This window comes from Macaca mulatta, chromosome 11 (genome assembly GCF_049350105.2).
Source record: "Macaca mulatta isolate MMU2019108-1 chromosome 11, T2T-MMU8v2.0, whole genome shotgun sequence".
NCBI lineage: Eukaryota > Metazoa > Chordata > Mammalia > Primates > Cercopithecidae > Macaca > Macaca mulatta.
The window spans coordinates 60623748-60636219 of NC_133416.1; the positions used below are offsets into that span (position 1 = coordinate 60623748).

Genomic DNA, 12472 nt, shown 5'->3' on the forward strand with positions numbered 1-12472 from the left:
CATGAACCATACCAGCAACATGCACATGGCAGAGAGGAGCTGAGAGAGCGAAGGGGTGGGCCTGGTGCCCCCGAGGGTCCCTTGATGGATCTGGCCAACCCCCTTCTAAAAATGATGAGACCAGCAGCCATAGTTGAGATCAGGACTAAGCTTGAGTATTAGCCAGCTGGCCTGGTTCAGTCCAGGTGTTGTTAAAGATGGGTATGGGTATTTGCTGATGGGATTTTTTTTTTCTTTCTTTTTCTTTGGAAAACAAAATGAAAGCCAGAACAAAATTACTGAACAAAAGACAGGGACTAAATCTGGAGAAATGAAGTCCCCTCACCTGACTGCCATTTCATTCTATCTGACCTTCCAGTCTAGGTTAGGAGGATAGGGGGTGGAGGGCCTTAATCTGATACAGGTATATTTAAAACAACTCTGCATGTGTGCCAAAAGTCCATGGTACCCATTAACAGGCATAATATTGGCACTGGTGCTAGTGAGCATCAGGTGAGATGCAGTTTGGAACACAACAGCAGGATAGGGGTAGAAGTACAGAAGGACTTGTTTAGACATTGGTCCTCTTTGAGGATACCATACTCCCTTGCCCTTGCTTCCATCCCCCGTCCCTAATAGGCTGGGCTTTGCAGGAAATGGCATGAAATCAGCTCTTCTGAGTGTACAGAAGAACCTTTCGAGCATTATTTCTACACCCTTCTCCCCCCTCTTTCCTCTTTGGAGGCTTCCAAGTTAGTGATGAATCCCAACAGCCAATGATGCTGGGTTTCCAGTTTATTTCCTTCTGTTAGTTTAATGTGCAAGTCAGTGGGGTTTTGAATGCTGTGCATTGAATTTGCTTGCTCTCTTCTGTCTTTTAGCAGGTTTGGATGCATCTGCTCAGACTACTTCTCATGAACTCACCATTCCAAATGATGTAAGTGTAGTTAGGTTGTGTAGGATGAAAATGAGAAAATTGACTTTAAAGAAATAGATGTCGTTTCAGCAGTGTCCTGCTACCTTTTTTTTTTTTTTTTTTTTTTTCCGAGACAGTTTCACTCTTCTTACCCATGCTTGAGTGCAATGGCGTGATCTACTCGCTGTAACCTCTGTCTCTGGGTTCAACCGATTCTCCTGCCTCAGCCTCCCGAGTAGCTGGGATTACAGGCATGTGCCACCACCTCTGGCTAATTTTGTATTTTTAGTAGAGATGGGGTTTCTCCATGTTGGTCAGGCTGGTCTCGCACTCCCGAGCTCAGGTGAACTGCCCGTTGTGGCCTCCCAAAGTGCTGGGATTACAGGCGTGAGCCCCTGCACTTGGCCTACATGTCCTGCTACTTTTAAGCCCTAGGGAAAGAAACTGGGAATTTTATAATTTTATCTTTATTTTTGTTTTTGTTCTTCATACCCCAAGAATGGAAAATGGGAATTTTGAGATACAAAAATAAGTTGATTATAGTATGTAGAATTGTGATGACAGCTATGATAGAATTATTGTGTGAGGTATGACAAGACAGCAGTAACTTTTTGTTGACAATAGAAATTCCTAGCTGGACGCAGTGGCTCACGCCTGTAATCCTAGCACTTTGGGAGGCCGAGGTGGGCTTATCACCTGAGCTTGGAAGTTCAAGACCAGCCTCACTACCATGGAGAAACCCATCTCTACTAAAAATGCAAAAAGCTGGGCATGGTGGCACATCTCTGTAATTCCGGCTATTTGGGAGGCTAAGGTAGGAGAATCGCTTTAACCTGGGAGGTGGAGGATGTGGTGAGCCGAGATAGTGCCGTTGCACTCCAGCCTGGGCAACAAGAGTGAAACTCTCATCTCAAGAAAAAAAAAAAAGGGAAAGAAATTCCTGTCCATTTGCTGCCTTTTTTTTTTCTTTTAAGACGGCGTCTTGCTCTTGCTCTGTTTCCCAGGCTTGGCTCACTGCAACCTCCGTCTCTTGGGTTCAGGTGATTCTCCTGCCTCAGCCTCCCGAGTAGCTGGGACTACAGGTGTGTGCCACCATGTCCAGCTGATTTTTGTTTTTTTTTTTTTTTTTTTTTTTGGAGACGGAGTCTTGCTCTGTTGCCCAGGCTGGACTGCAGTGGCCGGATCTCAGCTCACTGCAAGCTCCGCCTCCCGGGTTTACGCCATTCTCCTGCCTCAGCCTCCCGAGCAGCTGGGACTACAGGCGCCCGCCACCTCGCCCGGCTAGATTTTTGTATTTTTTAGTAGAGACAGGGTTTCACCGTGTTAGCCAGGATGGTCTCGATCTCCTGACCTCGTGATTCGCCCGTCTCGGCCTCCCAAAGTGCTGGGATTACAGGCTTGAGCCACCGCGCCCGGCCTGTATTTTTTTTTTTAATTAGAGATGGGGTTTCTCCATGTTGGTCAGGCTGATCTTGAACTCCTGACCTCCAGCGATCCCCCCTTCAGCCTCCCAAAGCATTGGGATTACATTGGGATTACAGGCGTCAACCACTGCGTCCAGCCTGCCTTTGTTTTGTAGAAGCTAAAGCCTTATCCTTAGTGGTTTTCGGCCGGGTGCAGTGGCTCATGCCTATAATCCCAGCAGTTTTGGGAGGCCGAGGCAAGTGGGTCATGAGATCAGGAGACAGGCCTGACCAACGTGGTGAAACCCTGTGTCTACTAAATGTACAGGAATTAGCCAGGCATGCACACACCTGTAATCCCACTACTCAGAAGGATGAGACAGGAGAATCGCTTGAACCCGGGAGGCAGAGGTTGTAGTGAGCCGAGATCGTGCCACTGAACTCCAGCCTGGGCAACAGAGCAAGACTCTGTCTCAAAAAAAAACAAGAAAGGAAAAAAAAAAAGTGTGGTGGCTTTCTTTTTTTTGACACAGGGTCTCCCTCTGTTGCCCACGCTGGAGCAAGAGAGGCATGATCCTGACTCACTGCAGCCTTGGATTTCCAGGCTTAAGAGATCCTCCCATCTCAGCCTCCTGAGTACCTGGGACCACAGGTACATGCTGCTATGCCTGGCTAGCTTTTTTTTGTATTTTTTTGTAAAGATGGAGTTTCGCCGTGAAACTGCTGAGCGCAAGTGATTGACCCACCTCAGCCTACAGGCATGAGTCACTGTCCCCCACCACAGTGTAGTGGTTCATGAACTTTAGATCTGTGCTATCCAAGGTCATATTGTTTACAGTATTAGTGCAAATGTTGACCTTTTTTTTTTTTCCCTCCACCTTTTCCCAAGGCAAAAACACCTTAGGAATTGGCCAGAATTCTTGTCAAGGTGGTAATTACGGCAGGATGACTTTAAGCATCTTTGCTGCCAGAAACAATGTATTTCTACCTTTATCTATTTCTAGCTGTCTAAATTTATCCTTTTTTTTTTTTTTTTTTTTTTTTTTTTTTTTTTTTTAAATGAGACGGAGTCTCGCTCTGTCGCCCAGGCTGGAGTGCAGTGGCCGGATCTCAGCTCACTGCAAGCTCCGCCTCCTGGGTTTACGCCATTCTCCTGCCTCAGCCTCCTGAGTAGCTGGGACTACAGGCGCCCGCCACCTCGCCCGGCTAGTTTTTTGTATTTTTAGTAGAGACGGGGTTTCACCATGTTAGCCAGGATGGTCTCGATCTCCTGACCTTGTGATCCGCCCGTCTCGGCCTCCCAAAGTGCTGGGATTACAGGCTTGAGCCACCGCGCCCGGCCTGCCTAAATTTATTCTTGTTTTGGCTCTGGTTTATTTTGTCTTTGGAATTAATACTCTGAGGACAGAAATAATGAAGAGCTAATACTTGGACCTAAAGTTGACTCAGAACTGGCTCTCACCATGGTCCGACTGAAGAATGGGTCAAGAGTTTTTTGATCAAAAGTGTATGGATAAAGGGTATAGGATGAAGTTGGGCAGGGCGGTATACACCTGTAATCCCAGGTACAGGGAGTACAGAGATACAGAAGCTGAGGTTCGAAAATGGCTTCAACCATGGAGTTTGAGACTAGCCTGAGCAACATAGCGAGACCCTGTTTCTTTTTTTTTTTTTTTTAAAGGCCAGGCGCGGTGGCTCACACCTGTAATCCCAGCACTTAGGGAGGCTGAGGCGGGTGGATCACAAGGCCAAGAGATCGAGACCATCCTGGCCAACATGGTGAAACCCCGTCTCTACTAAAAATACAAAAGTAGGCTGGGCATGATGGCATGTCCCTGTAGTCCTGCTGAGGCAGGAGAATTGCCCAAATCCAGGAGACTGAGATTGCAGTGAGGTGAAATCAGACCACTGCACTCCAGCCTGGCCACAGTTGTAGGAGCTAGAGGGCAGGGGTGGGATTCTTGGACCTAGCCATGCAACTCTAATTTGGTGTGCCTTGTTTTTCTCCCTTAAGTTGATTGGCTGCATAATCGGGCGTCAAGGCGCCAAAATCAATGAGATCCGTCAGATGTCTGGGGCGCAGATCAAAATTGCGAACCCAGTGGAAGGATCTACTGATAGGCAGGTTACCATCACTGGATCTGCTGCCAGCATTAGCCTGGCTCAATATCTAATCAATGTCAGGTAAGATTGCCCTACCTTTTGTCTTACTTATGCCAACACAGTAATGTGTGTGTGAGGGAGAGCTGCAGTATGTTATTAAATGTGGGATTACATGGGCAATGGGTAAAGATGGCCAAAAAAATTTTTTTTTGGTAGCCCTACTTTGAGTGTAGCAGAAAAAGTAAACAACTTGCAATAAGTTTGCAAGGGGTTGGGGAATAGGGAGCACAGATTGCCCGCATTTAACTTGATGATATGGGAAGAGGAAAGAGTGGCCCATGTCTTCAATAATACGAGTTCTCTGGCTAGAGCACTCTCAAAATCAATTGTGGGTCTCTTGTTCTACATAGCATATAGACTACTGTTTCTTTCACTGATTTGATTTGGAGTCCAAAGCACCCTTAATTGTAATGACAATGGAGTAATAGGACAACAAGGCAGTTTCTTGGAGGCAGCAATTACCATTTGTTCTGGAAACACCCATTTTTCTCAGATTGCACACGTGTTTTATTCAGAGCTTGTGGGAATGTGGGAAGCACAGGTATTGGAATGTTTTGGAAGTGTGAAGTGTGTTTTCTATCTCATCCCTCCCCCAATCTCATCCCTTAATGGCTTCCTGAGGGTTTTATTTCCCTTACCCATGGCTAGGTAATGTTACTACTCTGAGAATTTGAGGACACTGTTCACAGTCAAATGGTATCCTACAGTCATTTATATTACTTGCTTTCTCAACTCATGTGCTGAAGTCACACCCTTAATTGCTTACTAATATTTTAAAGCATTGTTAGCCCTGAAGCCCTTAGGTCTGTTTTAATGGGAAGTGTTGTCTAGTTATCATTTACCTTTCTTACAAGTGTTTGGTCTCTTTGTCATAAAAGTTTTACATGAGTTCCTGAATCTAGTACAGGGGAAAGGAATTCCTATGAGGTCTGTATTGTTGTGCTTGTACTGACCATGTTTGTATGCCATGGTTATTTAGTGCTAGCTAAGAACATACCATTTCCCCAGTAGCAGTCTGACACTTGCTTTAAGTCTCTTCATTTCTTTAGGTGCTGCTACTCTGTGTAGAAAAGCTTTCCCATTCCTCGATTTGTTTTCTTGTCTATCCACCAAGCACACTAGGTTCTATGTTGAGAATGAAATGGTAGTAGTAGACTTTTACACCAAGGTTGTTTGCAAAGAGGTCTTTTTCTTTTTTAGAGAGAGGATTTCACCATGTTGGTCAGGCTTGTCTCTGACTCCTGACCTCAAGTGATTTGCCTCCCCAAGTGCTGGGATTACAAGAATTGTTTTTCTTTTTCTTTTTCTTTTTTTTTTTTTTTGAGGCGGAGTCTTCACTCTGTCGCCCAGGCTGGAGTGCAGTGGTGTGATCTGGGCTCACTGTAAGCTCCGCCTCCCGCGTTGGCGCCATTCTCCTGCCTCAGCCTCCCGAGTAGCTGGGACTACAGGGCGCCCACCACCGCGCCCGGCTAATTTTTTTTTTTGTATTTTAGTAGAGACAGGGTTTCACCGTGTTAGCCAGGATGGTCTCGATGTCCTGACCTCGTGATCCGCCAGCCTCGGCCTCCCAAAGTGCAGCGATTACAGGCGTGAGCCACCACGCCCGGCCTCTTTTTTTTTTTTTTTTTTTTTTTTTTTGAGACAGTCTTGCCCTGTCACCAGGCTGGAGTGCAATGACTCAGACTCAGCTCACTGCAACCTCTACCTCCTGGGTTCAAGTGATTCTCCTGCCTCAGCCTCCCAAGTAACTGGGACTACAGGCACGCACCACGACTTCCAGCTAGTTTTTGTATTTTTAGTAGAGATAGAGTTTCACCATGTTGGCCAGGATGGTCTCAATCTCTTGACCTCATCATCTGCCCGCCTCGGCCTCCAGAGTGCTGGGATTACAGGCGGGAGCCACTGCGCCCGGCTTTTCGTATTTGTAATTAGGATTTTGGAGGGCAGGAATTTTTCGGTTTTCAGTGGCAAGAATTATGTTTTTGAAAGCTGGAATTTGTTTTGTTCTTTCGGTAGGCTTGCCCTTCATGTAATTTAAATTGTGACTGTTTAAATGTCACCTGCTTGTCTAGCCCCTGCAATAGGTCAGTGGCTACATTTCAGGAAGCAGAATTCTCTTGGTAGAGTCACTCTTTTCAGGATCATTGTTACTGAATAGCAATTGAGTATCATCGAAGCCTTGGATTAGGGTCAAAGTTTCATCTAACACCAAAGCAAAGACTGCATGCACAAAGCTTATTCTTTCCATTCTTTGGTGCAGTTTAAATGTAGAAGTCAAAGGGTTTTTTTGTTTTGTTTTGTTTCATTTTTTTAAGGTGAGAAGGATTTCACTGGATTCTGGGCATTTTCTCCTGTCTCTTGATTTTTCATGGTGGCAGTCTGGGTCCTTTTATATAGTTAGTGGACTTCTGTATCCCTCCCTCTCCTTTATGGATTGCAGCTGTCTTTGGACATAGGTAACAAAATGAGGTTTTAAGAGGAGCCTTTCTGCTCTTGAAGACTTAGCCTTGTGGGCTTAATTGTCCAGGCAAATTTCCCAAATATATGTGGTTCTGGCTTAGACACAGGCATTTGGGAGACACATATCCTTACTGTTCTGTGGAGCTTATTTTGGGAGTAGAAGCAGCAGCATTTTTGCTTTTTAAGTATGAATTTTTAGGTGATACTTGAGTTTCTCTTTTCCACTTCTGAAAGGTCCACATTAAAAGTATGATCGGTCAAAAACAACTTTTTATACCGCCTCCCACCAGAAAAGTTTCCCTAGTTCTTATCTACACTTCTGTTCTCAGCATTTTTCTTTGAAAACGCTACATTCTTTGAAATTTGAAATTAGTCAGTGACCTACTTTGGACTCTTGTCTCTTTCTACCCTAATATTGGTTTATTTGCTGTGGAAATATAAGCAGACTTTAATACTACAGCTGGAAGGATTTTTTAAAATTCTGCTTTATAAATATTCAAAGCTTCACAAGTAATTACGGGATAATTGATTTTCTGTTAGAATGGGAAATTGACATTTGATTAGAGGAAACATTTCTTCCTTGTTGGGTGATTGATGAGTGTCTTTTTTCTACCTGAAATCATTCCTTCAACGTCTGGGTTGGGTCAGTGTGTCAGACACATGAAAGTATGTGCCCTATGTTTTCTTTTCTCTGTCAGCTTTTTCTTCCCCATAGCAGTTTTTAAGTAGCTCTGTGGAATGGAAGTATACATATTTAGAGGGTGGGACACAGGCTAAAAGAAAGCTTGTCACAAGTTGACACTAGGTCTTCCTAATTGTCAACCAGAGGCACTTACTGATATAACTGAAGCAGTTTTTGTCCTGTACTTATTCCCTTTTGTGGTCTTCCCTTCCACCCACCCTTTTTTTTTTTGTTCCTTTTTTCCTCTGTTACAGTTTAGAAAACGCTAAACCCTCCTCCCAGGCAGCCTCCGTCACGATCCCTGATCACCTCAGCATCAACCTCTCTCAACCCTCCACCCCTTCTTCTTCTTCCTCCTCCACCACCACCCCCTCGCTCGCCACAGCGGGGACCTCCGACGCACCCTCCAGCCTCCCCAACCCTCTTCCGACCGCCCCTTGTGTCTCCAGTCTGCTTGGCATGAAACCCATCCCTCTCCTGGCTCTAAATGTTGTGTCTGCTGCTAAGGGTACCGGGGCTTCAGCTACCACCACCACCACCTCTGCCGTGCCATGTGTAACTAACAAACTGAAAGGCGAGAAACAGAGATTCTCTCCCTACTGATTGCATATCTTGAGGCACCTCCTCCAGTATTATTTGGTTCATTTTGTTTTCCTTTGTTAACATTGGTGAGAATGAAACTATTGTGAGCTTGTTACCCTTTCCTTTTTACTACTTTGGGGGATAACTGGGTGGGGGTGGGGGGAGTGGTAACCCTTGTTTAGGTTTAGGCCATTTCAGCTGAGTGCCTGTTTCAGGGTCTGACTTGAATTCTTTATCTAGAGCCACAGTTTTCTCTTCTTTCTTGTTTGTTACTCTTCTTTGTAGCTTTATTCTGCCTTGCAATATAACAATGTGTTAGGCTCTGTGTTAATTAATAAAAGCTGCTTCGTTAACCTTTTTTTTTTTTTAAATAATTATTTAATGGTGAAGCTATCAGCACGCCTTCTTGGCCATATTTGTGTTTCTAGCTGTAATAAAGTTGGCGCAGTAAGAACCTTAGTATACTGTGTGCTGTGAAGGGTAAAGGGTTGGGGGCTTGTGACCTGTGGCTATTCAACTAGGAAGCCTGTATAACTGACATGGGCTTTCTGAATCCCAAGTGAATTTTATAGTCCTTTGTCAATATTCCCACAAAGAAATAAAAGCCTGCAGCAGTTTAGATCCTGAGGGTCCTCTGTAATTGGCAACAAGCTTCACTAATGACGAAGTTTGTCTGACTTCTCAGATGGCCTTACCTTGCCAGCAGCGGCTAACAAGGTGTTCATCCCAGGATTCCTCTGGTGAATGGTTACCGTGAGGGATCTCTTCCAAGTCATACATTAAGAGAACGTACTTCTTTACCCAGAATGAAGGGGAGGGGCAAAGTGGGATAAGTCTAATAAAATTAGGCAGCTTCTGTCTGCATTCCTCTGAATTACCATTATGCCTCTTTCTGTGACATTAGGGTATTTCTCAGCCAACGCGTGACATTATCCACAACTTGACATGATGCCATCCACTCATCCTAAACCAACTCTGTTAACCAAGTTTCTTTACCGTTTTTTCTATTCCTTGCTGTATCCTTTCTCCTCCTCACCAACACTATCACAAGTAGGAAGTGACATGCTTAGATTTGGAAGGAACCTTAAGGATCAACTAATCTGTAACGCATTGATCCCCTCATTTTACAGATTAAAAAATAGAGGCCCTAAGATAATTTAAATTCGTAGGTTATGAGTGACTAGCCAGGACTAACAACTTAAGCTTTACTTTTACTCATATCATACTAACCTCCCTGAAACCTTGTTCATTTTCTTATGCTAAGATGGGCACAGGCCTCTCATAAAACACAAATATACTTATATAGTGGCATAAGGCCTCTGATAGCCTTCCATTCAACCAGAGTACACATTGCCACAGTGCTGAAAGTATAATGCTCTTCCCAGGGCGTTAGAGAACTCAGTGTAGAGATACTTCCCCTGATGACTTTTTCCCAGCATCCCCATTGGCTGACAAAAAAAAAAAGCTGTTAGTATTCCAATATATTGTCTCATTCTCTGATGTTATTGTGGCCCTTCCATCCCAGATTGGGCCTATGAAGAAGTGTTACAGCTCCCAAGTATGCATAAAGGATTAGATGGCCAAACCTGTCCAGTTAAGAGTTTTATTTAGTTGCTCCTTTATTATGTGGTCTCTCCCTTGGTAAGCTCTCTCCTTCTGTAGTTAGGCCTTAATCATGCTGATACCATCTCCCCCCAGGGACCTGGTTTTGTTCATGTAGTTCTTGATTGGAAAGCCTCTTAATCTAGTGGCTATTCCCCAAGGAAGGATTCCACATGTTTAAGGGGCTAGCTACCATCAATACTTCCAAAACACCTCAGTTTTAATTTTTTTTAAAGCTTAGAGCTCCCCCATGTGGTCTTCTATCCTAGAATACCTGACTCAGTATTTCATAGCATTTCTCCTTGCCTCACCTCCCCTACTCCAGCAAATCCCTATTTGGGCTTGATACACATTCAGGACATTTCTTATAGAGCTCTGGTGGGGCCAGAGTGCTACCACCAATTTTTATAAACTTAAATTTTTAGGTCCTAGGTCTAATGGTATCTAGCAGTTCCTTCCTTAGACCTTCAGTTCTTACTGAACCCTTTAATTCACGGCTATTGTTTACCTTTTGGTAGATCATTGTGTTTTGAAATAGCACTAGTCTACCCCCCTTTTAAGAACTAAATATTCCCTTAATGCTGAGGTGGAGAAACCATTTCTGACTAAAAATAAATAGTTTGTAGTCGAAGGACTTTTCAGTTTTTTGGCCCTTGCTTTTCTACCCAGCTTTTGGCTTTGCATTGTTGTGGAAGGGATACAGATGGTGAATTACCAGTCATGTTTTCATGACCACATATCACAAATATTTTATGCCAATCAATTTAAAATCTTACGAAATAACTTCATGAACTGAAATGAAGTCTTACACATTTGGTTCTATTCAAAATGAGAGCTGCCTGCCTGTCTTGCTGCCTGCCTACCTACCTACCAATGAAGCATACCAAGTCCTTGAATACCTTTCCCTCAAAGCCCTAAATTGGATTCCAGGACCTTAAATGACCATCTCTTTGAAACAGAAAGGCATTGTAGCCAGGTATGTTTAGATGGAGGATATGGCTTGACAAGATCTAGGAGCTTGTAGAGTGAGCTACAGAGTTAAAACAAATTATTTTGTCTGCTACTTTTAAGTCCTGAAAACTTTTTTAAAAACTTTTTAAGGCCGGGCGCAGTGGCTCACGCCTATAATCCTAGCACTTTGGGAGGCCAAGACAAGTGGATCACCTGAGATCAGAAGTTTGAGACCAGCCTGGCCAACATGGTGAAACTCCGTCTCTACTGAAAATACAAAAGTTAGCTGGGCATGGTGACAGCTGCCTGGAATCACAGCTACTCAGGAGACTGAGGCAGGAGAATCGGTAGAACACGGAGGTGGAGGTTGCAGTGAGTTGAGATTGCGCCATTGCACTCCAGCCTGAGTGACGAGTGAAACTTGGTCTCAAAAAAAACAAAAACAATAAGGCCAGGCGCAGTGGCTCACGCCTGTAATAATCCCAACACTTTGGGAGGCCAAGGCAGGTGGATCACCTGAGGTCAGGAGTTTGAGACCAGCCTGGGCAACACGTTGAAGCCTGGTCTCTACTAGCCGGGAGCGGTGGTGGCTGTCTATAATCCCAGCTATCGGGTGGAGGCTAAGGCAAGACAATTGCTTGAGGGCGGAAGTTGCAGTGAGCCAAGATCACGTCACTGCGTTCTAGCCTGGGTGACAGAGCTAGACTCTGTCTCAAAAAATAAATCAATTAATTTAAATAAATAAATTTGAGTATAATTCTTGACCCATAATTATTTTTACATCTCTTTTTAACATCTCTTTACCTTTAAAACTGTGTTACCTCATACCCTACACATTGATAGAACTTCAGGGCTTTAAAGGCCTTGAGTTGTCTCAGCATTAAACCCTTGAGACTACTCTCAGATGACTGTTTCTTTCCTAAACTGGTATTTTGTCAGCTGTTTGGGAGGAGCCAAAGTGAGCTCAGCAATAAAGAAACATTGCTTCTGTGTATTGTGAGCACTCTTTAGAGGGGCCTGTTTCCAGAAAGTATGCTCCTTGGTTAGCCCACCATGGAGGTGGAACTAAAAGAATATAGTTTGAGGGACATTTGATAACCAAGGGCTGTTTCCCTCGGTTCTGAGGTGATAGACCTCCACGTGCTTGGATTGCAAGGATTAAAGGATTATGGTACTGGTAAATTTAAGAAACCTTAAAATGTCTCCCTTGGTACTCCAGCACTGATTATTTACTCTTCACATTTCATGGACCAGGTAGAGATGAAGTGCAGCTGGGCACTGGGGAAACTAACTGAGTTCTTGTTTCTGTGTTACAGGCTTTCCTCGGAGACGGGTGGCATGGGGAGCAGCTAGAACAATGCAGATTCATCCATAATCCCTTTCTGCTGTTCACCACCACCCATGATCCATCTGTGTAGTTTCTGAACAGTCAGCGATTCCAGGTTTTAAATAGTTTGTAAATTTTCAGTTTCTACACACTTTATCATCCACTCGTGATTTTTTAATTAAAGCGTTTTAATTCCTTTCTCTGTTCAGCTGTTGATGCTGAGATCCATATTTAGTTTTATAAGCTTCTCCCTGGTTTTTTTTTTTTTTTTTTTTTTTTTTTTTGGTTTTTTGTTTTGTTTTTTTGGCTCATGAATTTTTCTGTTTGTCATGGAAATGTAAGAGTGGAATATTAATACATTTCAGTTTAGTTCTGTAATGTCAGGAATTTTTCAAAAAAATTAAAAG

The 12472-nt window shown here is 43.9% G+C and overlaps 1 protein-coding gene across 50 annotated transcripts in view; it reads left to right on the forward strand.

Moving 5' to 3' along the window:
* Window positions 1–12263, forward strand: part of PCBP2 (poly(rC) binding protein 2) — a 28153-nt gene extending 15890 nt beyond the window's left edge. For 17 of the 50 annotated variants that reach the window (XM_028829550.2, XM_028829557.2, XM_028829559.2 and 14 more), the window contains 3 exons: window positions 861–916; window positions 4313–4482; window positions 12055–12263. In XM_028829550.2, coding sequence (XP_028685383.1) covers window positions 861–916; window positions 4313–4482; window positions 12055–12091 — 263 coding nt within the window. In that variant the 3' untranslated portion in view covers window positions 12092–12263. Of the gene's footprint in view, window positions 1–860; window positions 917–4312; window positions 4483–7857; window positions 8640–12054 lie in introns of those variants that run through there. The other 33 variants (XM_028829568.2, XM_028829558.2, XM_077954420.1 and 30 more) reach the window with 3 other exon arrangements.
* The last annotated feature ends 209 nt before the right edge of the window (window positions 12264–12472 follow it).